General features: G+C 55.5%; 1 protein-coding gene across 1 annotated transcript; it reads right to left on the reverse strand.

Annotated features, from left to right (window-relative positions):
- Positions 1–8,471: 8,471 nt before the first annotated feature.
- Positions 8,472–13,208, reverse strand: LGB1 (beta-lactoglobulin I). Its single transcript, NM_001082493.3, has 7 exons — positions 13,113–13,208; positions 12,163–12,302; positions 11,449–11,522; positions 10,202–10,312; positions 9,369–9,473; positions 9,078–9,122; positions 8,472–8,654 (listed from the first exon to the last, which is right to left on the reverse strand). The coding sequence occupies exons 1-6, from the start codon at positions 13,206–13,208 to the stop codon at positions 9,106–9,108; spliced, it is 543 nt and encodes a 180-aa protein (NP_001075962.1). The 3' UTR covers positions 8,472–8,654; positions 9,078–9,105.
- Between the last annotated feature and the right edge of the window lie 10,948 nt (positions 13,209–24,156).

Genomic DNA, 24,156 nt, shown 5'->3' on the forward strand with positions numbered 1-24,156 from the left:
TTGCAGTGTCTGTCTCTGTCCCCCCGCCCTCTGCCTGAGGGCCAACAAGTGCATGATCCTCTGCCCAGGGCGCAGACAGAGCCTGGAGCAGACACAGAGCCTGTTTACAGCATGGTGGGGGCGGGGGGAGGGCAGGACAGTCACGAGGGGGCAGGGAGGGCAGGACAGTCACGGGGGAGCAGGGAGGGCAGGACAGTCACGGGGGAGCAGGGAGGGCAGGACAGTCACAGGGGGCCTGGAGGGCAGGACAGCACGGGGGGGGCAGGGAGGGCAGGACAGTCACGGGGGGCAGGGAGGGCAGGACAGTCACGGGGGGGCATGGAGGTCAGGACAGTCACGGGGGGGCAGGGAGGTCAGGACAGTCACGGGGGGGCAGGGAGGTCAGGACAGTCACGGGGGGGCAGGGAGGTCAGGACAGTCACGGGGGGGCTGGAGGGCAGGACAGCCACAGTTGGGCAGGGAGGTCAGGATGCATTCAGAGGCGGGCACATGGGGACAGGACACTGACCCTGGGTGGCACTTCTGAGGATCTGGGGAAGCAGCCCAGCAGTGACCGTCCCTCCTGTGCGGGGAGCGCTTGGCTCTGGGGCAGGGGTCCTAGGCTGTTCCCTGTGTCTGGCCCCTCCTCCTGGGGTCCTGCCCCTCCCCTGCACTCTCCTCCTCTCCTGGTACCCCAGGCCCGCACACCCACGGGACGGGCAGGCGGCCCAGCTTTTGGCCCTGGAGCCTCATGGGGCCGGTGCTCTGAGTCCCCACAAGGCGACGGTCCTGAGGGTCACAGCCCCTGGACCCTGCTCCTTGGCTGCCCTCCTGGGTGTGGACCCTCCTGTCCGTCTCGTTCACGGCGTGGAATTCTTTCATGCATTTTCCATTTCACCTGGAAGGAAGGCAGCCTCCTAATGAGGTGGGCCCACGGGAACCAGGCCCCATCTGGGTCACACAGTGGGGAGAACCAGTCGGCCTGGGTTCGCCCAGTGCAGCTGCGGGACCCTGTCCTGCCCAGCTCTAGAGGAGCAGCAGGCGCCTGGAGGTCCTGCACCCCCGGGCTGTGCGGGGAGCCCCATGAGCAGCAGGAAAGCAAGGGGAGGGGGTTGGGACGTTGGCCCCGGGCTCCTTGAGGACACGGCTGGGCTGAGCCAGAGACAGGTGGAGATCCGGGCAGGGATGTGCGCATGTGCGAACCAGCAGGTATGGGCCCATTGCTGTGTCTGTGTGTGCACGTGTGTGTGTGCACCTGTGTGTGTCATCATAAGTTCCTTGCCCATAGCTTTGGCCACACTTCCGAGGGGTGCATGACCCTCTGGACCGGACCATCTCTTCTGGCCAGGTCACCCTGGAGACCTGGCACCCTGAGGTCGCCCCCATCAGCCCAGGGCTTGGGACCCCCTGAGTCTGGAGCTCTCCTTGCTCTCTCCCTCAGCTCCTGACCTGGGCACCCCAGGAACAGAGAATTTAAGAGGAAATTCAAGATTCTTGGGTTGTGCGGATATGCCCAGAATCACACGGGAGAGCCACAAACTCTTGCTCCCAGAAATCATCCTTGACAGGTTCCACTGAAGTGCGTGCAGGGGCCTGGCTGGAGCTGCGGGGACGGCGGCTCTGGGGCAGCATCCATGAGGCCTGCAGGAGGCAGGTCAGAGGCTGAGCTGGACTGCACTGGCTGGGAGACGCATGGAGTGGGAATGACAGGACGTGGCCACTGAGCATCTGATCTCACGAAGGGGCTGGAGACAGATGGACCGTCAGATCCCAGCCTCCAGAGGCCAGGGAGCTTCCAGAGCAGCAAGACGTCTGTAGGGAAGTGATCATGTTCCTCTGAAGGAGAAATGGGAGAAATGCCCAGAAACCCCAATCACGAGGGGTGCTGGGGGAGTTGCAGACGACAGCCCATCCTAGATACTGCGTGGGCCTCCACCAGGCAACGAGTGAGGTCCACAGAGCCTTCTGGAACTTACAGCCCATCTCGGGGCTCACACAGCCACACGAGTGACAGCATCACACAGCGCCCAAGTCTTGGAGGGAGTGGCAGCTAAACCATGAGCTGGGGGGGTGGGGCTGGGCAAAGGGAGGAGGGAACATATTCACAGAGGGTGGAACAGAGTGTGCAAGAGCCCTGAGGAGAGGCAGGGGATGGCTCAACTGAGTGAGCACCCCTGAAGCTGATGCTAGAGGCGTGGGAATGTGGGGGGCTCGGTGAAGGTGATGACACTCCATCAGGAGCTCCTGGATCCAGTGTAGCCTGTGGATTTCATCTGAAAGTGATGGGAGCCCTTGGGAGGGGACATGAGTGGCAAGGTCCCTTGGCTGCGAGGCTGCCAGGAACACTCATGTCCCCCATGGGGCCACTCTCATCAAGGCCAGGCTGGCGGGAGGAGACCAAGGCCACATGGGCGGTCAGCCTCCAAGCAGCGGGGCAGCCAGGGGCCCAGGCCAGCTGCTCACCCGGAGGCGGGAGGGCCGTGGTCAGAGGGTGCTGGGTACTGAGTGCTGGGTGCTACCCGAATACTGCAGAGTCCTCCTGGAGGAGTCTCCTGAGAGCCGAGCGTGCAGTTCTGGGAACTGCCCAGGTGGTGGGCACAGCTGTGCTCCAGGAACTCATTCCTTGACAGAAAGCACACCCAAGCCCTAAATCCTTTTTAAAAAAAAGTCGAAAAACACACAGGAGCTGAAAATGAGAAGAATTCTGCTGAAACGGCCAGTGCACCGCCAAAGGACGGCCTCCCTGAAGGCCACACGGAGGGCTCTGGGCAAGCCAGCAGGACTCTGCCTGAGGGTGCCCTTGCCTACAGCCACCACCCCTCTGAGCCTGGCACTATCAGCCCTGCTCACGTGCCAGGTTCCCGGCTGTTGGCATCATGAGGCCCACTGTGTTGGAGGGTGAGGTGCCACCTGGCCTTGCCGTCCTGGGATCCACTGTCTCCCATGGGCATAGGGAGACCAGCTTCCAGCAGCATCGCCCACTGTCAGCAGGGCCACGGAGAGGACACTAGAGCCTGTCACCTCGGGAGTGTCCCCTTGGGCAGCCAGGGTGGGTTCTGGGGTCGCAGGTGACAGCCCGCACGGCACCTCTGGGTCTTCCTCAGCCCTGGGAGGGGTCCAGCATCTGAGTTCTTGGGGGTGGGTCCTGATGAGAGGATGGGGGAAGGGCAGGACTGTGTGCCTGGGCCTGGGCTGTGTGATCCTGAGCTGGGCTCCGCCTGCATCGCTCGCAGGCGATGGTCACTGTGCTCGTTTGGTCTCGGCAGACCCTGGACCCGCCCTCGCAGACTAAGGAGCAAGCACGACCAGGCTGTGGGGTCCCCGAAGGACACTAATGAGACGCACCTGTGGAAGTCCAGCGGGCCCTTCAGGCGGGGTCCTGAGTCCTGCCCACGTCCGCCCTCTCTGGGGTTAAGATGCAGACGGTGGAAGCAGGACGCTGAACCTCTCAGGTGAAATGTCCCCACCGTTTCTGTACAGTTTGGGCCCCTCCATCCCTGGTGTCCTGTGATAGGAGGACCCGGGTGCCACCAAGCAGCCATCCTGGGGATGTCATTGCCCATCACTGTGCAGGAGCAGCTGGGATGTTTTCCTTCTGTAGGGACAAATATTTGCATTTGAGTAAAATCCTTCAGGTTGAAAGCGAGAAAGACCCCCAAGACCTGCTTGTTTGCTCAGCAGCCACCCCCAGCTTTCCCTTCACCTTCAAAAGCGATAATTCTGTTTGCTTCGGTCTCAGCAGCTCCAGCTTCCTGCGGACGTCCGGCTGCTCCCATGTCGTTGCTGACTTCTTCCTCTCTGATGGGGATGCCCGGAGAGCGGGCTTCCCTGTACAGCCTGACCGGACTGCGGAAACCGCTGGGGCCCATCTGTCGCCAGGGTGCTGGTGACCTGTGAGCGAGGTCCAGCCCCGCCACCACCGAGGCCTGGGAGAGAGGCAGGCCTGGCTCAGGGTATTGAGTCGCAGCATTGAAGGCACAAAATACACCTCAAGTTTTGTTTTTTAAAGATTGGCACCTGAGCTAACAACTGTTGCCAATCTTTTTTTTTCTTCTTCTTCTCCCGCAAGCCCCCCAGTACATAATTGTATATTCTAGTTGTGGGTCCTTCTAGTTGTGGCATGTGGGACACCGCCTCAGCATGGCCTGATGAGCGGTGCCATGTCCGAGCCCAGGATCCGAACCTGCGGGACCCTGGTCCACCGAAGCCGAGTGTGCAAACTTAACCACTCAGCTATGGGGCCGGCCCCAGACCTCGAGGTTTTAAAGATAGGATCAGCCGCGAAAAGTACTACAGCAGGGCTGTCGGGAGAGGACAGGTCGCGGGGGGTGGGCATCTGCAGTGGAACGGGCCTCGTGTGGTCATGGCTCCCCAGGCCGGGAAGCTCGCTGCACGGATTCTGTGGGAGCGGCTTTGATAACCAGGCAGGAAGCGGACAGAAACAGAGTCTCCAAGGTGCAGTGGCAGCTGGCTGAGCAATGCTGGCGTGATCTGGAGAAATAAGGCTCTTTCCTACGAGGGGCCCACAGGGAGGTAGGCGAGGAGAGGCTGCTGTTGGCCGGGAGGCTTGCCCGGGCGTGGAGGAACCCACCGGCAGGGTGGCCGAGCTTGGGAGGAGCGCGGGGTGTGAGCGAGCCTGGAGAGCACACCTCGCCTTGCACACAGGTTAGGAAGGGCTTGGCATGGTTTGGGGACGCTCGGTCCCCACGGATGCACGGCAGGTAGGTGTATTCATTTGTGGGAGTCTATTTCTGGCTCTCTGTCCCCCTGATCCATGAGTTTGTGCGTCTGCAAAGACCAGAAGGGCTTGACTACCGTAGCTGCAAATAAGATCTGAAATCTGATAGACTGATTCCTCCCATCTTATTTTTTTCAAAATTTTTTGAGCTATTTTGCTTCTTTTGCCTTTCCCTATAAATCCTAGAGTAATCTTGTCTATGTCCACAAAAAATCTTGCTGAGGGGGCGGGCCCCGTGGCCGAGTGGTTAAGTTCACACTCCGCTTCAGTGGTCCTGGGTTTTACTGGTTGGTGTCCTGGGCGCGGATGTGGCACCGCTCATCAGGCCACACTGAGGTGGCGTCCCACATGCCACAGCCAGAGGGACCTACAGCTGGAATATGCAACTGTGCACTGGGGGACTGTGGGGAGAATAAAAAAAAAAGATTGGCAAAGGATGTTAGCTCAGATGCCAGTCTTTTAAAAAAACCAAACAAAATCTTGCTGGAATTTGACAGGAATTGGATTTGAGGAGAACTGACGTCTTCACCGTGTTACGGACGCTGTCAGTCTCTCCATTTGTTTCAATCTTCCTTGATTTCTTCTATCAGCATTGTATAGTTTTCAGCATTCAGATCCTGTACGTTTCGTTAGATTTACACCTAAGTATTCCACTTTTTGTTTTTAGAATGATTATAAATGGTATTGCATTTTTAATTTCAGTGTCCACATGTCCATTGCTAGTATATAAAAATGCAACTGATTTTTACACGTCTATCTTTTATCCTGCCACCTTGGTGAACTCACTTATTAGTTCTAGGGATTTTTTTGTAGATTCCTTGAGATTTTCTACATAGACAATCTTGCCATCTGAAAATAGAGATGCTTTTGTTTCTTCCTGTTTTTTCTTTTTTTTTGGTGAGCAAGTTTGGCCCTGAGCTAACATCTGTTGCCAATCTTCCCCTGTTTTGTATGTGGGATGCCTCCACAGCATGGCTTGATGAGCGACGTGTAGGTCCTGCCTGGGTTCCAAACCTGCGAACCCCTGGGCCACTGAAGTGGAGCATGCAAACTTAACCATTAGGCCACCGGCTGGCCCTCTTTCGTCCCTTCAGAGCTGTATGCCTTTTGTTATCTTTTCTTGCCTTGCTGTCCTGGCTGGAACACCCTGCACCATGGTGAGTGAGAGTGGAAGCAGGTCCTTGCCGTCTTCTTGATCCTTCATCATTGATGAAAACGTTCATCACCCCCCACTGAGTACAGTGTTAATTCTAGGGTTTTGTCGACGCCCTTATCAAATTGAGGGAGCTCCCTGCACTCTTATTTTCTGAGGGTTTTTTTTTTTTATCATGAACAGGTGTTGAATTTTGTCAAATGCTTTTCCCACATTGATATGATGATATGATTTTCTTTGTCATCCTGATAATCCAGTGAGCTGCACTCTTTAATTTTCAAGTGTTGAACCAGCCTTGCGTCCCTGGCACAAACCCTACTTGGCTATGGTGTAGAATTCTTTTTATATAGTGCTGAAATCTATTTGATAATATTTTGTTAAGGATTGTTGCATCTATGTTGACGAGGAACATTAGTCTGCAGTTTTCCTTTTTTTTAAAAAGAAAAGTCTTTTTATTGTTTTGATATCAGAGCAATATTAGCTTCATAAAATGAGTTAGGACGTGTTCCCTCCTCTCTTTTCTGCAGGAGCTTGCGCCACGTTCATGCTAATTCTTCTTTAACCATGTGTTGTGATTCTCCTGAGAAATCACTTGGGCCCAGAAATGTCTCTTTGGGGAATTTTCAAGTTAGGAATTCCATTTTCTTGGTAGCTGTAGGGCTATCACACTGCCTCGTTCACGTTGGACGGGTCGAGGTAGTTTGTGCGTGTTGAGAAATTGGTCCACTTCACCTACGTTGTCAAATTCGAGTCTGTTGAGTTGTGCACGATTTTCTCTCACTGTCTTTTTGACGTCTGCAGGGTCTGCAATGACCCGCTGTCTCTCCTGACGTCAGTCATTTGTGTGTAGTCTCTTTGCCTTGCTAGTTGTGCTGGATGCCCCCTTCCCAGTGCTCACGCCATCACTTCTTCTGCTGTCCTCTGAGTGGACTGTGATGTTGGACAGGAGTGCTGGGAGGGTCGGCCTGGCCTGTTCTCCATCTCTGGGGAAAGCGTGCAGTCTCTTCCCATTACGTATGACGTTAGCTGTTGTTTTTTTAAAATCTATTATCAGCTTAAGGATGTCCCTTCTACTTCTTCCTGGCTCCCGTCTGCTTGAGTGACAACTTCTGGCTGAGCAGGGAGGCGATGCGTGTGTCTGTGAGGACAGAGCATTGACTGGGCGTTCCGAGGCCCTTGGAACGTCCGTGTTTTCCCTCTGACATGGTGACCAGCAACCTCACAGGGGCGGCTGTTTCATCACTGGATCCTCAGTGACCATGAGTGCAGACACCCCTGCTAAGTTGCAAAAGAAATTTTGCATAAACAAGAAATAAGTCTTTGATGTTTTCAGCCTCTGGGGTTTCAGAGTTGCTCATGACGCAGCGTAAGCCAGTTTACGTCGGTCGAGTGACGCTCCTGATACGGAAGGAGTTTGCCTCACGAGCGGGATGTGATGTTGTTGAAATATACTTCTTAAAAACTCAATTAAAGATGCTTATATGGGTGTGTCTCCCTTAATCTGTTAAGGTGGTAAATTTTTAATATATTCCCTAATATGCAGACATCCTTAATTTTCTGGGTTACATCCTGATGTGTTGAATACGCTGTTAGATTCAACCCACTAATACATTACGTAGATAGCTGTGTCTGTATTCAAAATGTGACGGCATCCTCTTCCCTCTTCCCGCATCACCCTCGTCCGGCTTTGTTACCATTTACATGTTGCTTTGTTATCTCTGTGCTGACAACCCTGGAGCAGACTGTGTGAGCCAGAGACCATCTGGCAGGGGTGCCAGGTCCCCATGTGTAGACTGAGAAGGTCTGGAACTCTTCCTCATTATCTGCAGTTACTGTTCTTTTAAAGCTTTCTTTTTCTGCCAATATTGGTAATTGATATTTTTCTAGAAATGTTTCCATTCCATCTATATTTTAGAACTGTCATATTATACGTATATCATTAGGTATATATAACATGTATATAACTATGCACATATACACACGAAAACGTATGTATGTATTGTTATAAACAAATTGTTCTTATTATTTAAAATCCCTGTGTCTGTTGCTATATACTTTTTTTCCTTTTGTGATGCTCAAAAGTGTGTGAAAAACAAGTTTCCTTCCCACCTGTGGCCTCTTTTGCCCAGCTCCTCTATCCAGGGGCAATCTCTTTACTCTGCGTTAGCCCAGAAAAGGCCGATGCACTTATAGGTATGCGAAGTTTCGTATCAAGTCTGCCTGGTCGCAATCGTCCTTAGGTTCCTGAAAGATGGGCCCGAGGGTCACGCGGGCTGCATTTTCAAAAGAGCGCCAAATTCGATGTGCAAGTAACTTATTTAAGTGTTAGTACCAATATTTATTAGGTTAAGCGACAGGTAATTTTTCATTTCTTGTCCTCTGTGAGGTTTTGGTGTTAACCAGGGAGCTGCCTCTGTAGCACTCCTGTCTCCTTCCGGAAAGTTTAAGAGCCTCTCGTAATGTGCGCTGATCCCTAAAGGTCACGAGGCCTGTGACACAGAAGCCCTGAATCCCAGCCCTGCTCTTCCTCCCCCTGAGCCGCCCCATAGGCTCCATCCCACACGCGTCGGCCAGGAAAGACTCAGGCAGAGAGAGCGCTCAGGTTTATTTCTTTACTGCTGAAGGAGGCATGGCTCAGAGCAGGAGATGGAGGCTGGGACCCGAGGTGCCTCGTCCCAGGAGGAGCGACGTCCAGCAGCCGCCTTGGTCTCTGTCCCTCCTGATTCCTCTGACAGGGAGGAGGGGCTGACGGCGTCTCTGCAGAGGGGCCGAGGCTCCCGGGCCCTGAAGTGAACAGGGGCTCCCCTGTGATTCCCAGGGAACCTGCTGGACCCTCGCCAGCCCCGCCCTGACTCGGGGGGCAGGACAACCCCTCCTTGGAAGAGGGAGCCCCCATCTCACCCTCTTCAGGCTGAGTGGCCGTCACTCCATGCCATCCTTCCTAGCCCTCCACCTTCACCCACCCCCTCTCCCCCCCAGAAGTAGTGGTGGGGACATAAGTGTGCGAGTGTGGCCAGGACACAGGTGACAACATCCCGGAGATGCCATTGCGAGAGAGCGGGCACGTGGCCAGCCTGTTTCCACAAGGGCCAGGAGGGACCCCAGTTCCAGCTTCCCAAAGGGTGGTCCCCAGGCTGATTCAGGGGGTTCTGGGGCCCCACTGAGACCCCCATGTGCCCAGGACGTGGGGCCCGGTTGGTACGTTACCCCAGGAGGCGGACGGGCTGGAGCTCGCCTAGATGCGGCACCGCTCTGTGGGGAGAGGGAGAGCCGTGGGGAAGAGACGCGAGTCAGACAGGCGGCCCCGGGCCCAGGGGGCTCTGGCGGGGGCTGGGGGACCCCACCTCAGGGGCTCTGCAGCCCCCAACTGCCTGTCACCCGCCTCCTGGGAGGCCTAGGGGGCCACCATGAGAGAAGATGTTCTCTGTGTTCGTGGCTTTCCGGTTGAGGAGGCGCAAGCCGAGGGAAAGCCTTGTCGTGGGCCGTGGAGGTGATCACCTGCCATCCGGGTCAGGTCCGGGACAATCTGGACACGCCCAGGCAGAGGCTGGAGGGCTCTGCGGAATTTCTCCATGATCTCCTCATCGACCATCTGGGTCCTGGCTGTGGGGGTGGGGGGGTCAGTCCCTGGGCTGTGGGGGCTTTGATGAGAACTCAGGGGGCTGGGGGCTCCCGGCTGGAGAGCATGGGAAGGACAAGCCAATGTCCTGAGGTCGGCAGAGCTTGATCCAGCCCAACCTCCCAGGGTGGTCTCCAGGGTTCAGCCTACTGGACTTCCAGGGTCCCTGCCTCCCCACTCGGCCCAGGCCCCCTCCTCCTCCCCGGGCAGCGCTGGAGGGTTGCATGGTCACAGGAAGAAAAGTGCCCCTGCCCCCAGGCTGTGGGGTCTCCTTCACCCAGGCTGGCTGATTTATGGGCCAGGGAGACCTCCCCAGCCCAACGCCATGGTCAACTCGGACCCTGGGACACTCAGCGGCACCGCTTCTGTGACAGTGACAATGCCACCATACATTTGCTTTCGGGACTTTATAGTTTAAGGCCATTTTTGTGTCTGACTTCCTGTTTGGTGAAATAATTGAAACTCTCCGTGAACAAAGCCTGTTGGATTCATAGCAACCCATTGGCCTCATGGAGATTGTCAAACCAACCACAGGAGCCTGCGTGTCTGCTCTGCATCACCAGCCACCCACAGTCCAGCAAGACACCACCTTTCCCAGCATCCCACCACCCTCATCCGCCAGGGCACAGGCCCCCTCGCCCGGCCCCTGCCTCCTTCCCGCGAGGACCCAGCAGCCACATCTCAGCACAGAAGCCTGGGGCTTGGCGCGTACCCAGGTACTGGCAGACCAGGCTCTGCCCGGGTGTGGCCGCGTTCTTCATGCAGAGGAACAGGTAGTTCTTGTAGTCGGTGTCAAGCGCAAAGACCGTGTCCTCATCCAGGTCTGGAGGAGGGACCAGGACGGGAGCGGAAATGAGAGGCGGGTTCTCCCCTCTGGCAGGAGGCGGGTGCTGGGCAGCAGCCTGCACGACCCTCGGGCTCCTCTTGCCGAGGACTCGGCGGGAGCTGCTCCTGCACCCGGCACAGCCCGGGCTTTCCCCGCAGTGGTCCCGGACAGAGGGCTGGAAGCCCTTGCGTTGTCCGTGGATCTCGCCAGGGCTGTTCCACCGCCTCCTGGACTCGGGCTCACTCATCACTCGACCCATGACCCCCACCCGAGTCTCGGGACCCAGAGTGGTTGAGAAATGAGGTCTCCACACTGATCTCGGGTGAGACCGGGTGCCACCAAGTGAGGGAGGAGAAGAGGATGGTCCTCAGACAGGGTCACATTTGAGGGGCGGAGTGGCCCTGGAGCCGTGGGAACCGGAGGAGCGAGACAGGGCTGCCTGACGGAGGCCAGCGGGCACTGGCAGCACGGCAGAGTCTCCTGGGCGGCTGCAGAGGCAGTGACAGCATCTCGACTCCACTGCGACGGATCACGCCAGGCTCAGGGTGGATGCCCTGGCGTCCGTGTCAGTGGTTGTCCTGTGCAGCCTTGGGTCACAGTCGGCCTGGAGGGCTGGCCAAGGGCGGGGAAAGCAGGACACGGCCCAGGCTGTCTGGAGGGGGACATCCCCCCCAACACCCACGGTGCTTTCTTCTCTTGGATTGAGGGAGGAACGAGAGGATGAGTGAATGAATCCTGGGCCCAGGAGGTGGAGGGTATGACAGGATGGGTCAAGGGGGCTGCCCTGACCCTTGGGGATTAGGCAGTGGCTCTCAGCTCCCCGCAGGTGGCCTGGGAGGCAGTGCAGAGGGCAAGCGGGCAGGACCACACAGATGCTTCCTGAGGTCAGCCCAAGGGACCCGAGGACCCAGCCTGGAGAGAGAGAACTCAGTCGCCTTCGGGAGTTGGACCAGCCCAGCAGGGAACTGCTTGCCATCGCTGGCTCTGCGGCACCAGAGGGAGGGGCGAGGACGGCAGTGGAAGCTGGTTCTTGATGGTGTTGCCACCGTCACTGCCCATGCCTCAGTATCCTCGGGCCAGAGCCCCACCCCACTGCACCTGTGCTCAGAGCCCCGGGAGCCTCCTGCACTTACAGTTGATCTTGAACTCCGCTGGGCTCTCAGTCTTTTCTGCAAAGATCTTCTTCTCAGCACACCCTTTGTTCTCCCTGGAAGGCAGTGGATTCTGTGAGCCCCCAGCATGGACACCATTCTGATAAAGTCAGACTGTAGGCTGGAGCAGAAGTCTGGCTGCAGGAGGGGCTCCCACGGGAGATGGCCGGCCCCCTGGGCCTAGGCTGCACCCACTGTCACCTCTAACAGCTGGCAGGTGACCAGGTTGGATGGGGCCGTGAGAAGTCAGATGGAGCCAGAGAGAAACCAGCTGGGAGTGCCCTCACCCACGGCAGGGACAATGACCCACATTTGGCAGACAATCCTGGGGTTTGAGTCCTCATCTCCTCCACCACAGCCACCCGGCTCTCTCCTGCACCCCCCACCCTACTCTGGGGGCAGGCAGGGCTCATGGCAGGAACAGACCAGGCCCTGAGGACCTGTAGCATGCAGCTGACCAGCCGGTTTCCACTCGGTCTCCTCCCCACACCGTGCAACTGCTCTGTGTGGTCAGCCTGTTGGTCCAGAGCCCTGGCAGGGGCCCCAGGGACACCGGGAACCTCCGAGCCCCAAGCCCCATCCCTGGGGCACCATGCCCACTCACAGCATAGCCAGGTCCCATCAGGAGCCCCACCTGCCCACCCACCCCTCCTGGAGCCAGACCCTCACTGGCCTGCAGCCCGGGGGCACACCCACCCTTCACGCAGGATGATCTCCAGGTTGTCCTCGGGGGTGGGCCTCAGCTTCTCGATGTACACTCTCAGAGGGGCACTCTCGGAGTCCAGGAGGGAGATGTCGCTGGCCGCCATGGCCACGGAGTGCCACTTCCCCGCCACCTGAGGGGGTTCCTCAAGCTGCACTCCAGGGGCAGGAAGAGGACCCCAGCCCCACAGTGGACTCTCCGTCCCACCCCATCCCAGCCAGGCCAAGTCCTGCCCCTTCCCGATTTCCTCAGGATGGCCTGGGAAGGAATTGGGTTGCGGTTCTCAGAGCACACGTTGACCCCCTCCCTGGGCAGCCCTGGGACCCCTCCCCTGCTGGCCTCAGGAATGTTCTACCTAAACTCACTCTGAGCCCAGAGAAGGACCCAGAGGAGCCCACGACCGGGAGTGAGTGGGGAGTGGTTGCATCTTGGGGAGACATGGCTGGAGATGGAAAAATGTTGGGTGGCAGAGGGACCCTGATATGGGCTAAATAATGCCCCCCAAATTCTTATGTTGAAGTCCTGACCCCCAGGACCTTAGAACATGACCGCCTTTGGAGATGGGGTCTTTATCGAGGTGATTAAGGCAAAATGAGGTCGTTAGGGGCCCTGATCCCGTCCAACCGGTGAGCTTATGAGAAGAGGAGATCGGGACACAGACACGCACAGGATGACCACGTGAGGACACAGGGAGAAGACGCTGCCCACACGCCCAGGAGGGGACCTCGGGAGGAACCACCCTGGCGACGCCTGGATCTCAGACTCCAGCCCCCGGGAGGTGAGACAGTCTCTGACGTTCAAGCCACTCAGGCTGGCATACCTCTTAGGGCGGCCCCAGCAGACCAGCCAGGCCCCGACCTCACAGCCTCCTCTATCTCTTGTCCTCCTGAGGCCAGCTTCCCCACCCACCCCACAGCTCAGCCCACCCCAGCCACCCTCGAACCTCCTGGAGGTCCAGGTCCTGCATCGTCTGGGGGATGTTGGTGGCCTGGATGCCACACATGAGGGCCAAGCCCAGGGCAAGCAGGAGGCACTTCATGGCTGCGCTGTGGGTGCACTCTGAGCTCTGGAGAGTGTGGAGGCCGAGGCACAGGCTTGGCGCCCTATATAGGAGGGAGGCTGGAGAGGGGCCGCCCGCCAGCACTGTCCAGGCCCCCGCCATGCGGTTCCCGGAATCCCCGTGACTCATCTTCAGCCCTCGGCGGCTTCCTTGACTGGGACAATAGGAGGCCTTCTCCCCTCCGAGTGCAAACAGGAAGGTCCCTTGTGCCCCTGGGGCCTGGACAGGTCCTGGTAGGCCCCAGAAGTGAAGGGTCTGGGGTGCGGGTCCCAGCTGGCTGCCAGCGTCGGGGCACTTCCTGGATCAGGCTCTTAGACAACGACAGGTCAGAGCCAGCACTGAGGACAGCTGCATCCTGGAGGGTGGGGCTGTGGGTCAGCCCAGGGCTGGAGGGCCCCATGCCAGCCCAGGATCCGTGGACGTTGTGCCAGTGGTTGGCCGTCTGTCCCACATGGGGCACAGATCATTGGCACCACCCCACCCTCTCCTGCCCGCTGCCCTTCCTGGGGGCTCGCCCCAGCTTCAGTGCTGCCCGCCCCACCTGGCTGGGCAAGGCCTCCTTGAAAGGCTGTGGTCCCTTCCTGGTCTTCCTTCTGTTTCTGTTTATACTCCTGCCTCTGGCATCGGCTCCTCCGAAACCTGAGGCCATGGCCTGGGGCTGATGGGGTCTCCTCTGTGGCCCCACCCCCTGTAGGATGAGGCAAGGGTGAAGTAGGACAGAGCGCCAAGGGTGGGCCCGGCTGTGGTGAGCACTGTGGAGTGTTTGTTGCTTGGTAAGACTAATAAGAACAACAACAGGACAACGTGATGGTCCTGGCCATCACAGGGTTGCCCAGAGGACGGATGGTCCGGGTGGGAAAGGGAGTCGGCCTTCAAGGGGTGCATGACAGGGGCAGCGCGGGCATGCTCCACGTGGGCAAGTGTGATGGAGACGTCCACAGTGTCGGAGTCTGTGCTCTGCCGGACGTTGAACTGTAAATCCCTCGACGCACCCCTGTGCCGCTGCGTCACAGCAAGCTGCCATCAACAACTGGGGGTCTGCAGGCGTGCTGGCGCCAGCAGGAGGGGATGGAGCCAGTCGCAGAAGAGCACATCTCGCTCATTCCACAATGACCAACAGCCCCCGTGGAGGGTGCACGTGCCCCGGGCCCATGCGAGGGTGTGTAGTGGCTCCCGCTTGACATCCCAAAGGTTTAATGGGCTCATCTCTGGGGAGGCGTGGGCACTGGGGTGGGAGACAGGAGCAAGGAGAGGGGAGGCTGCCTCCGAGGTGTCCAGGCCCCACTCCCAATGGAGGGGGGCCTTGGAGGGGCGGCCCCTGTCCCCCCATCCCCTGGTGTGTAGGGCCTTTCCGCATGTCATCGTCAGCACCTCGGACAAAAGGTAAGGAGTCTCGTGGACGAGCTCTCGTCTGCCATCTGGCCTCTTGTTCTTTCCCAGAGAGGCCATTTGTTACTGTGCCACAAAGGAACCCACCTGCCGGGGAGACTGCAGACCCAGGCTGCCCCCGGCACCCTTTTTCAGGGGTGGGGATGGAGAAAGAAGGGGCAGCTCAGATGGCCCTAGTCCTCGTCCAGTCAGCCCACTCGGGCTGGTCCTCCTGCGGCAGCCGCGTGGCGACCGAGGCCCACAGACTCTGCTTCTTGGTGGGGCAGGTACCTGTCAGCATGGACACTGCTCCACCTCAGGGTGGCTCTGCATCCCAGGACGCTGGGGCCTGGACCACAGATCCTGCATCTGTCGAAACTCTGCAGAAGGTTGAGGCAACGTGGGGCGGGGCAGGAAGGGAATGATGCCATTTGCTGCTCACCATTGGATCTGACACGACCGAGTGAAAAGGACTCCCAGCATCTGTGTTTCTCGAGCGTGTGCTGTCCAGTGGCCCTCCCAGCTCCCTTTTCTGCTTCATCTGCTTTTATTCCTGTGACAGTCCTCTAAGTTCGGTGTTCCCAGTTTTCAATTTCTAACATGAGCGAAAGGCAGCATGCTGGGTGGAATGGTGTCATCAAAAAGCTCATGTCCACCCAGAGCCAGAATGTGGTTTTATTTAGAAACAGGGTCTTTAAGGATGTAATTAGTTCAGATGAGGCAGACTGGAATGCGGGTGGCGCCTAGGCTAATATCTGATGTCCTCGTAAGAGAAAACAGGGGCACAGAGGGGACACGGCGGGAAGGCTGTGTGACGACAGAGGCAGGGACTGGAGCAATGCTTCTACAGGACAAGCAACACCAAGAATTGCCGGCGCCTGATCATCTGGGAAATGCAAATCAAAACTACACTAAGATATCACCTTACACCAGTTAGAATGACAAAAATATCTAAAACTAATAGCAACAAATGTTGGAGAGGTTGCGGAGAAAAAGGAACCCTCATACACTGCTGGTGGGAATGCAAACTGGTGCAGCCACTATGGAAAACAGTATGGAGATTCCTCAAAAAACTAAAAATAGAACTACCATACGATCCAGCCATCCCACTACTGGGTATTTATCCAAAGAGCTTGAAGTCAGCAATCCCAAAAGTCCTGTGCACCCCAATGTTTATTGCAGCACTGTTTACAATAGCCAAGACGTGGAAGCAACCTAAGTGCCCATCAATAGACGAATGGATAAAGAAGATGTGGTACATATATACAATGGAATACTACTCAGCTGCAAAACAGAACCAAATCATTCCATTTGCAATAACATGGATGGACCTTGAGAGAATTGTTGAGTGAAATAAGCCAGTGAGAGAAGGATAATCTGTGTATGACTCCACTCATATGAGGAATTTAAAATTATGGACTAAGAACAGTTTAGTGGATACCAGGGGAAAGGTGGGGTGGGGGGTGGGCACAAAGGGTGAAGTGGTGCACCTACAACATGACTGACAAACATTAATGTACAATTGAAATCTCACAAGATTGTAACCTATCAATAACTCAATAAAAAAAAAAAAAAAGAATTGCCGGAGCCTGCAGAGCTGGAAGAGGCGAGGACCCTCCCCAGAACCTGTGGAGGGAGTGCAGCCCTGGGACACCCTGCCTGGGGTCTTCCAGCCTCAGAGCTAGGAGAGGACGCACCTCGACAGCAAAAGCCCACCCTCCGCTGCCACGGGCGGTCCAGGACGCTAGCCCGGGCAGCTTAGCCAGGCGTCCACGGCAGCCCAGGTGTTCAACGCCAGAGGCCGTCCTCTCCAGCCCTGCTTGGTGTTCTGGAAGGGCCGCAGGGCAGAGGCAGTCAGCCTGTGGACGTGCTGGTTTCTGACAAGCTTGGGAAATGCCAGACCCACCAACTGCAGGCTATCTGTCCTGCTGGCCTTCTCAGACTTTCCGTGCGTTCCTGTGAATGGTGACCACAAAGCACGCTTTCAGGGCACATCTATTCATAATTTCCAGGGACGATGTTTCCCAGAATACCATTAAAGGACAAAAAAGCAACCCTTGGCCTCAGGCAGTTGGCGCCGGGCAGCGGGAGGAAGGACTCGCTGCCCCAGTGAGTGGGACCTGGGAGGAGACCTGGGCCCTGACAAACACTTGGCCCCTCCTCACCTGCCAGGACCCCCACGCTTTAGGATGAGGTCAGGGGTCAGGCCTGTAATTGCAGAAGCAGGAAATTACTTTTCTAGAATGAAATCCTGGGGCCGAGTGTGGTCAACGGGCTTTTGCACAGGTGAGAATGCAATGCCACTTCAATGCCCCACCCTGTACCCCCAGGACCCCCACGCTGCAGCCGAGCCTCAAACACTCCGGGGAGGAGCATGAGTTTACGAGCGCTAGTCTGAGTCTCGCTGGTCACAACCGTGGTGGCCAGAGCCACATGCCCCTAAGCGTGCAATCATGTGTTACCCGTCATCTGAAAGGCACTCCTTCTCCAGTGGACACTCCAGCCTGCACAGACCCTTGACAAACTTCTCCCTGACGCCACCATGGTGCCCCAGCAGCCCGACCCCCACCCCCACCCTCCCTGCATGCCTCCGTAGTGCTGGCCACAGAGGAGGTGCTCGCAATGTGTTTGCACTTACTGTCATTACTAACATCATTTTCATAGGCAATAAAATATAATATGACAAATACCCCTACATGTGCCAACAAACAGAGGAACTTTTAAAGGCCAAGTCACAGTTGCTGTGGAGGACAGGACGGATCCTCAAAAAAGTACGCAGAATAACCGTATGATCCAGCAACCCCACTCCTGGACAGAGACCCCAAAGAACTGAAAGCAGGTCTTGAAGAAATATCTGTGCACTCATGTTCACGTCAGCATTATTCACAGCAGCCAAAAGGTGGAAGCAACCCAGGCGCCCACTGATGGAGGAATGGATAAACAAGCGTGCTCCATGCATACGACGGGTATTACTCAGCCTTAAAGAGGAAGGAGATCCTGACACACACGACGTGGATGAACTTGGAGGACATGATGCTCAGTGAAATGAGGCCAACACAAAAGGAGAAATCCTGTAGTGGTGAGGGTCCTGGAGGAGTCAACCCACAGAGACAGGAAGTGGGATGGTGGGATGGGGAGGGGACGGGGTGAATGTTTCATGGGGAGAGAGCTTCAGTCTGGGAGGATGAGAAAGTCCTGGAGACGAATGGTGGGGACGGCTGCACAACAATGAGAACGTGCTTAATGCCACTGAATCATATGCTTGAAAATGGTTAAGATGGTAAATGTTACGTGTACTTTACCACAATTTTTAAAAAGTCCAATCGCCACTGCAAACCACCCACTCCAGCGGACTCTCCATCCTTTGGCACGCACGGCTGCCCTCCTGACCACTTCTGCCAGGAGTCTGCTTCTCCAGAGGTGGATTCTTGAGTTCCTGAGGGTCTCACCCCTTGTTTCCCTGCTGAGCCCACCAGAGCCTCCCTGCTCATCTGTGCGCAGCCCAGCCTGCTCCTTTATCTAGAAAGTTCTTTCAACAGATACCTTCATGGCTCGTACCTCCCTCCGTCTGAGTCTCAACTACTCCACATAGAACGTCACCCTCCTTTTCCCTGGCCCGTCACTCACTTTCTTTCTAAGCCTCTCCTGACCTGGCATATGACCCAACCACAGCATATGTCACACAGAACGAGGGTTACTCCTGTTCCTGCCAGATCTGGTGCTATTGGGCGTGGAGGACTGTGGAGACAAAGGCGTTGATGAGTGAGGACCAATGATAAATGCACGTTGCTTTGTGTTCTGTTCAGCCATGGGCCCATCACAGGACATGGAGAAGCTCCTTTGTTGCGCAACTCAATGCTCTGTCTTCGTGAATGTTGGTTATGAAGCGAACCAAGGGCGCAGCACGCCAGCCTGGCCTGTGGCCAGTGGGCCTCTGCCGCCAACAGTGAAGACCCAGGAGCTCAAAGAGGCACAGGTCGCCGTGCCGGATTCCATGTGAGATTTCCTTCTCAGTTTGGAAACATGGTCTGAAACAGGTTGAGGCACCAGAGCCATCTGCAGGCTCTGGAAGCACCTGTCACCCAGCCTTTGGTGGCCCAGGGGGCTGCTGCCCTGGAGCATGCCCTGCTTGGAGGCCCTCAGGACACATCACGCCCAGGACCCAGGGGACCCACGGAGCCATTGGTGGGATGGGAGAAACGCCTCTAGAAGCCCAAGGAGGAAGCTGTGGGGGCCGGGCGTGGGATGACACAGCTACCCCCAGAGGAAGGGAGTGGCCCCCCAGCAGGAGAAGGGGGCCTGGGTGTCTCGAAATCCGTGAAGGGTGTTCTAAGAGCCCTAGTGGGGTGCCAGGGTTTGCCAGCCCCAGATGGTTGTCAAGTCCCCAGACTCAACAATGTGGACCCCCCGTGGTCCTGGGCGAACCTCAGTGAGCCTAATCAAAGACAAGGAGAGACGCCACGCAAAACAAGGGGATGGAAAAAGACACGACGGGAGAGACAGCAGAGATGAAAAAGATGAGACCACAGTGAAAACTTCATCCTAATAAATCTGTAAACGTGGAACAAATAAGCAAATTGCTAGAAGAAAAGTGAGGACTAGAAAATGTGGATAAGTTTATAGTTACTGAGAGTCCTCCATCAGTGGTGGAAACCACCCCCACCCAGAAGGCACAGCCCAGACGGTCTGACGGGTGAGGTCTGCTGTGCTCTGAGGGACCCGGACGTATTGGAACATACTTTGATTCCGAAGTTATGCCAACACTTCCACAGATCAGAAGTGGGGGCATATTCCCCACTCCGCCCTATGAGGTCATTTTCACCTCTGTACTGCATCAAGACGGGACAGTACAAGGACTCTTACCCCAGAAATGGACAAAAAACGTCCTGAACAAAACAGCAGAAATCAAATCAGCAGTGGATACAGATGCCCCATCATGAGTAACCGTTTCTTCCAGTGACGCAGGGATCATCTGACATAAAACGTGCTGATGCAATTTACAGCCTCCATAGGTTAAAGAAGAAAAGCTATTTGGTTACATCAATCTGCGCAGAACACACGTGGTTAAAGTGTAATAGCAATTCCTGGTTCAAAACCAAACCAAACCAAACCAAACCTCTTAGCACAACAGAAATGGAAGGGACTTTCCCCACCCTAATAAAGCAAATAAACCAAAGGTTCCCTGTAAAATCATTCTTTAAAAGGCTGTCATCCTTATCTCTTCTCCATCGCTGGTTTTAAGCAATGTGGTTACATCGTGCCCTCTTGTTGTTTCATTCATGTTCCTGTGTTGCTATCAGCTGGGCTACTTCAAGCTGTGCATTTACAGTTTTCGTCAAATTTTGAAGATTTGGGACCATTATTTCTCCAGATAATTTTTCTGTCCCCCTCATTCCTCAGGTATCCAGTGACACATGTGTTTGTCCACCAGAAGTTCTCTCCCAGCTCCCTGTTGCTCTGTCTTCATTCAATCTTTTTCCCTTTCTGTGTTTCACTTTGGCACATTTTATGCCTTTGTCTTCAAGCTCACTAACACTTTCTTCCTCATCTTCCAGTCTGCTGTCAATCCCACCCAGCATTGTTCTTTTTCATCTCAGACATTGTAGTTTCCATCTCTAAAATCTGGATTGGGGTCTTTTGCATATTTTCCACGCCTCCACCTCACTCGTAGTATATATGGAATATAGTTGTAATAAGGGTTTGGAGATTCTAACCTCCCTGTCAGTTTTGGGCTGGTTTCCGTTGGTTGGTCTTTGTCTACCTTGTGGGTTGTGTTTTCTGGGTTCTTTGCGTGTCTGCTAATTGTGCATTGTGAATTTGCCTTGTTGGGTTCTGGATAACAGTGTATCCCTATCAATACTTTCGGCCTGGTTCTGGGGCGCTGTTACATCAATTGGAAACAATTTGTTTTCTTTTTTCTGTTCTTGCTCTTAAAGATTTGTGCCTGAAAGTAGCAGACCATGTTGAAGATCAATAGGGGAAACCCACAGCACTGAGGGTGTGGTCTTGCCTGGGTAAGGAAAGATCAGCCAGAAATTTAACAGGCAGACACAGGAAACGAGAAAGCTGAAAGACGGAAAGTGCGATCTTGTGATTCATAATAAGGGATATGCATTTGGGCTTCTTCTCCATTCCTGGCTCACAGCTTCTAAAACCCTTGGAACTTCCTAAGTGATGAGAGTGATGAAGGCGTCTTGATGTCCTAACACGCCCCTTTCAAGCACACCTGAGTTCACGCTAATAAGGTGACATGGAAACACTTAAGGACAGGGGCTGGCTGCCATCGGGGGAACCAACCACGAATAGAGGGCTGGGAACTTTCAGTCCCACCCTCTGACCTCTGGGGAGGGGAGACTCAGTCCCCAGTGGCCAGTGATGTAATCAATCGTGCCTGTGTAATGAAGCCTCCAAGAGCCCAAAGGGAAGGGTTTGGACGGCTTCCGAGTGGGTGAACGCGTGCAGATTTGGGGAGAAGGGTGCGCCTGGAGAGGGCATGGAAGCTCCAGACCCGTTCCCACATACCCTGCCTTACACGTCTCTGCCATCTGCCTGTTCCTTAGTTATATCCTTTATAATAAACTGGTGATCTAGTAAGTAAAATGTTCCTCTGAGTTCTGTGAGCCACTCCAGCAAGTTAATTGAACCCATGGAGGGGGGTCGTTGGAACTCCATCTGTAGCAGGTCGGTCAGAAGCAAAGGTGACAACCTGGACTTGCGATTGGCATCTGAAGTGGGGTGGCGAGCAGTCTCTAGGCCTGAGCCCTTAACCTGTGGGATCGGGGATACGGGCTATCTTGGTGACTGTTCCTTGGGTACTCAGAAAAAATGCATCTTCCAATGTCACGGTGTGGAGTGCTCTGTGCGAGCAGGTAAATCCTGTGGCTGATGGCTGTGCAGGTCTCCTCGCTGACCTTACGTCTAGTGTTCTGTCGCATCTCTCAGTCGCTCAAAGGGGATGTTCAAGTCCCAAATCTAATGGTGGATCTGCCCTCTCTCCTTTCAGTCCCGTCAGTCTTTGCTCCGTGTGTTTTGAAGCTCTCCTGTTTGGAGCGCACGCATTTCAGGTTGTTACGTGTTCCTGGTGGGCAGACCCGTTCGTCACATGTAATGCCTCTTTTTGCACTCGTTTTCTTTGCTCTGAGGTCTACTTCATTGGATATCAAAATAACCACTCCTGCTTTCTTGTTATTGATGTTTGCATGGTGTCCCTTTTCCATCCTTTTCCTTTCGACCTACCTATGTCTCTGAATTTGTTGTCTCCACTGTGCTATTGGGCCCATCCACAGAACTTTTAACTTCTGCTGTAGTGTTTTTCCGTTCTATAATTTCGATTTGGATTTTAGCTAACTTTTACTTCCTTGCTGAGATTCACTGTTTTCACTTGTTACAAGTGTGTTTGTAATTGCTTCTGGGATCGTTTTTATGAAGACTGCTTTAAAATCCCTGTCAGATAGTTCCAGCGTTTGACTCATCTTGGTGTTGGTGTCAGTTTGTCTTTTCTCATTAAAGTCGTGGTTTTCCTTCTTTTGGGTGTGACAAGTGAGTTTGGGCTGTTTCCTGGGCATTTTCCCTGTTATGTCGGGAGACTGGGTGCCCTGGGAACCTCTGGTTGTAGCAGGCAGTCTCCCTGTTTAGGGTCAGCAGGTCCTCACCGACCTCTGTGGCTAGTTCCAACGACAGTCTAATGTTCAGAGCCTGCGTGGTGCCATTTTGACCTGCCTGGTGTGTCTGCTGCTGGGGCTCACCCTGTTCCTGCTGGCACTGCCTGAGGGGCAGGGGGTATTTCTGCAGGCCGGTCAGCCAAGTTTCCTTGTGAGATTTCCTAAGGAAAGTGCCTCTTGGCTGATTACTGTTGGAGGGGCCCCCATTGAACTCTCTCTGCCCTGGGCTTTGGGCTCACCTGACGTCGTCCCTTCCGCTCGATTCAGGCTCGGAATGAGCCACCCTGGCTCCTTCTACTGCTGGGCGGGGGTCAGGAAATCCCAGGCTTGTGTCACCTTATTCTCTTGAATGGGGGGTGTGGGGCAACCTGCCACTGTGCTGTTCCTCTGGTCTCAGGTCCCAAACCAGTTTGCCTTCCCCTACCACCTTGCAGAGTCCTCTCTGCTGCAGGGTGTGTTATTTTCAGGGTTGCTAACTGTGCTTAGGAGGGAGAGATGCGCCTACATCAGCTTGTCTGGACTGAAGTCCAACAGCCCATGGCCTTTTTAGGAAACTTGCTGACGATTAAACTCAGAGAGAGTGGTCTTCATGTGCTTTCAACTAACAACGGTGGTGGTGGGAGGTCCCCAGTAGGAAGGGCAGCTGTCCCCACAGCTCCCCGGGGTGGCCCTGGAGTCTGGGAAACTTGAGGTCAGTGATGGTGATGGTGCTGGGAGCGGGGCTGGTGGAGGAGGCGTGCCGGCAGCTGGAGGTGGCTGAGCACTTCCCACGTGCAGACACTGCTCAGAGGGCAGGACAGCTGTTTTTCTCCTTCCAGCCCCACCGACATCTCCCTGAGGCCATTCCTTCCACCATCGCCATTTTACAGATAAGAAACAGACGTGGAGAGATGAAGGAGCTTGCTCTGTGACACCCTGCAAGCAGGTGACAGCAGGGCGCTGGGCAGGCTGATCTACAGCCTGTGCTCTTGACCACAGCACTGACCACCTCGCCAGCACACGGCTGGGATGACCGCAAACGAGTGTGGAACACCAACTCTGCGCTTACAGAAATGAGCTCACTTCCTTCCCACCCCGCTGTGGCCCAACCCTGTCCTGCTCTCCACTTGTCATTTTCATCCCTGAAGCTGGGACCTGGGTGTGCTCCCTTGGGAGGGTGTTTGGTGTCAGATTATCAGATTAGAGCCGGGATGTGGAGCTGAACCAGCCCGGGTCCATGTCCACCTCTGCCTCTGACCGGGCCATGTGGACCTGGGGGTCTGCAATGCTCAGGGGCTCTCCCTCTGTGTGCATGGGGCTGGGCGAGGACAGACCAGAAGCAGCATGTTCCACACTCATGCAGGGGCTCAGGAAGGTGAGATGCCAGGAACACGTGCCTGTTCCCATCTCTCTCTTGGGGAAGCGGGTCAGCTGGGCAGCAGCTCCCTGACACAGGCCCTGAGCTCTGACAGGCAGGGGCAGGTCTGCCCTGCTCTTTGATGCTGGTCTCTGTCCATCCACAGAGCAGGCTGCGTCCCCTCCCTGTCCTGGAGCTCCGACATCCCCACCTCCAAGGAGGGCAGGGGGGCAGGAGGTGCCAAGAAGATTCCTGAGACAATTCTTTTCCAAGAAATGTAAAGGAAAAATTATGATTTTCAAGTGTACTGCCCTACCAGCAAATAGGGTTTCCATTGCCCTGCGATGATAGGGATGAACCAACAGTGATGGACAAACAGATTGTGTCCAACACCCCCTCACACGGGGCATGAGGACTCCCACTGGAGCCGGCGCTGAGCTCAGGGCGGGTCTGGAGCTCAGACACCACCTATCCCAGCCCTGCTCTTCCTCCCCCTGAGCCACCCCATAGGCTCCATCCCACACACGTCGGCCAGGAAAGACTCAGGCAGAGAGAGCACTCA

Source organism: Equus caballus, chromosome 25, assembly GCF_041296265.1.
Source record: "Equus caballus isolate H_3958 breed thoroughbred chromosome 25, TB-T2T, whole genome shotgun sequence".
Lineage (NCBI taxonomy): Eukaryota > Metazoa > Chordata > Mammalia > Perissodactyla > Equidae > Equus > Equus caballus.